The 1,492-nt window shown below is 34.7% G+C and overlaps 1 protein-coding gene across 1 annotated transcript in view; it reads left to right on the forward strand.

The window, feature by feature from the left end:
• Positions 1-1,441, forward strand: part of LOC119587859 (probable glutamate--tRNA ligase, mitochondrial) — a 10,856-nt gene extending 9,415 nt beyond the window's left edge. Inside the window, exons 7-9 of the mRNA XM_037936561.1 lie at positions 68-249; positions 688-848; positions 1,284-1,441. Of these exons, the coding sequence (XP_037792489.1) occupies positions 68-249; positions 688-848; positions 1,284-1,379 (439 nt within the window). The 3' untranslated portion in view covers positions 1,380-1,441. The remainder of the gene's footprint in view (positions 1-67; positions 250-687; positions 849-1,283) is intronic.
• The last annotated feature ends 51 nt before the right edge of the window (positions 1,442-1,492 follow it).

Raw genomic sequence — 1,492 nt, forward strand, 5'->3', positions numbered from 1 at the left:
ACCCTGACTTTTTAGTATTTACAGTTTTTTTTTCCCATCTGTTTTCAGTATTTTTTCTTATTTCCAGTCATAGGTGTTGTGCTACCCAAGAGAGTGTCCTCACCACAGAATATTTAACAAATGTTTTGGTTTGGGGTCAGCAGAGAATTACAAGACTTGATGACCTTATTGCCCCAGAGTTCACATATATTTGGGTCATTCCAGAGGAGCTTCCACTTGACCAGCTGCCAGAGATGTCATGCAGTCATGGTTGGTGTAGTGTGTTTTTGCAGTGATATTATTATTATTTTTTTTTTCAGTTGTCAAACTTTTAAACAGGGATCCAGTCTCTTTACTAGTAATTTTAGGCTGGCTTTTACATTTGCAGTTACTGTTAAGTTTGTAGAGGGTAGATTTTCTTATTAAAACCAATTTAGTCATTCTTGAAGAGGGAAACTTCTGCTTAGAACTGTTGCATTTTTTTGTTTTGTCTGTGAACTTTAAAAATTGTTAAAGTATTTGAATCAATTAGAAAGTTCACTGGACTGTCATTTAATGGTAATTCACCCAAGAAGATTCATTTTCCCATTAATTGTGTGAATTAATAATTGAGAAGAGGCTGTGTACAGTTACTTGATCCTAAAGGAAACAGCTTCATGCATATCCTTTTTATGGATATACCATTAAGATATTTTGTTTGTCTTTCAGCTGATGTCTTGCAGTATTTTCTAGAGACTATTGTTGTCATGCCACCTGAAAAATTTACAAAAGAGCAGATTCCAAAGTATGTAAAATTGGTGGCAAAGTGGTTCTCACTGAAAACTCCAGTATTGATGAAGCTACTAAGGATGGCGATCAGTGGTCAAAAGGTGAGGGACTGGTTACATTACATATTGGCTGTAGAAATATTCTTAGAAAATAATTGCCCAGGATAAGAAGCATGGCCAGGAAATATATTGAGGTGATGATTCATTTCAGGGCGGATAGATGGTCAACATCAACATTTCATGGTACATGAAGTAATTGGCTTGGATTTCCTTTTCTATGTGGTATTTCTGTATAAAATTAAAACATATTGGGTACAGAGAGATACAGAACTTTAAAGCAGCTCAAGAAAGAATGAAAAGGTATTATTTCACTTCAGAATATATATGCATAGCAATCAGATTGCCAGAGCCCTTTTCTATGAATGGGTTCCTAAGTCAAGAAAAATAGAGGTAAAACAGAGCAACCTTGAAAATATTTCAATATCTAAAATATTCATAATACAAGATTCAGTAACTCTAGTCACATTTGTATTCCAGGAAGGACCACCTGTTGGGGAGATGCTATCTATCTTGGGGAAGGAGACGACTATAGAGAGGCTTAAACATGCCTATGCGTTACTAGACAAGAGATAACTGTGTATCCTTGGAACAGCAGTATATCTAGTGTTGTGTATAGTAAAAGATTTTATTGGAAATTTTGTTTTTGTTATTAATTATCATTACAGTATGATAGGAGAAAATGACTA

The sequence above is a fragment of the Penaeus monodon genome, chromosome 23, assembly GCF_015228065.2.
Source record: "Penaeus monodon isolate SGIC_2016 chromosome 23, NSTDA_Pmon_1, whole genome shotgun sequence".
Taxonomy (NCBI): domain Eukaryota; kingdom Metazoa; phylum Arthropoda; class Malacostraca; order Decapoda; family Penaeidae; genus Penaeus; species Penaeus monodon.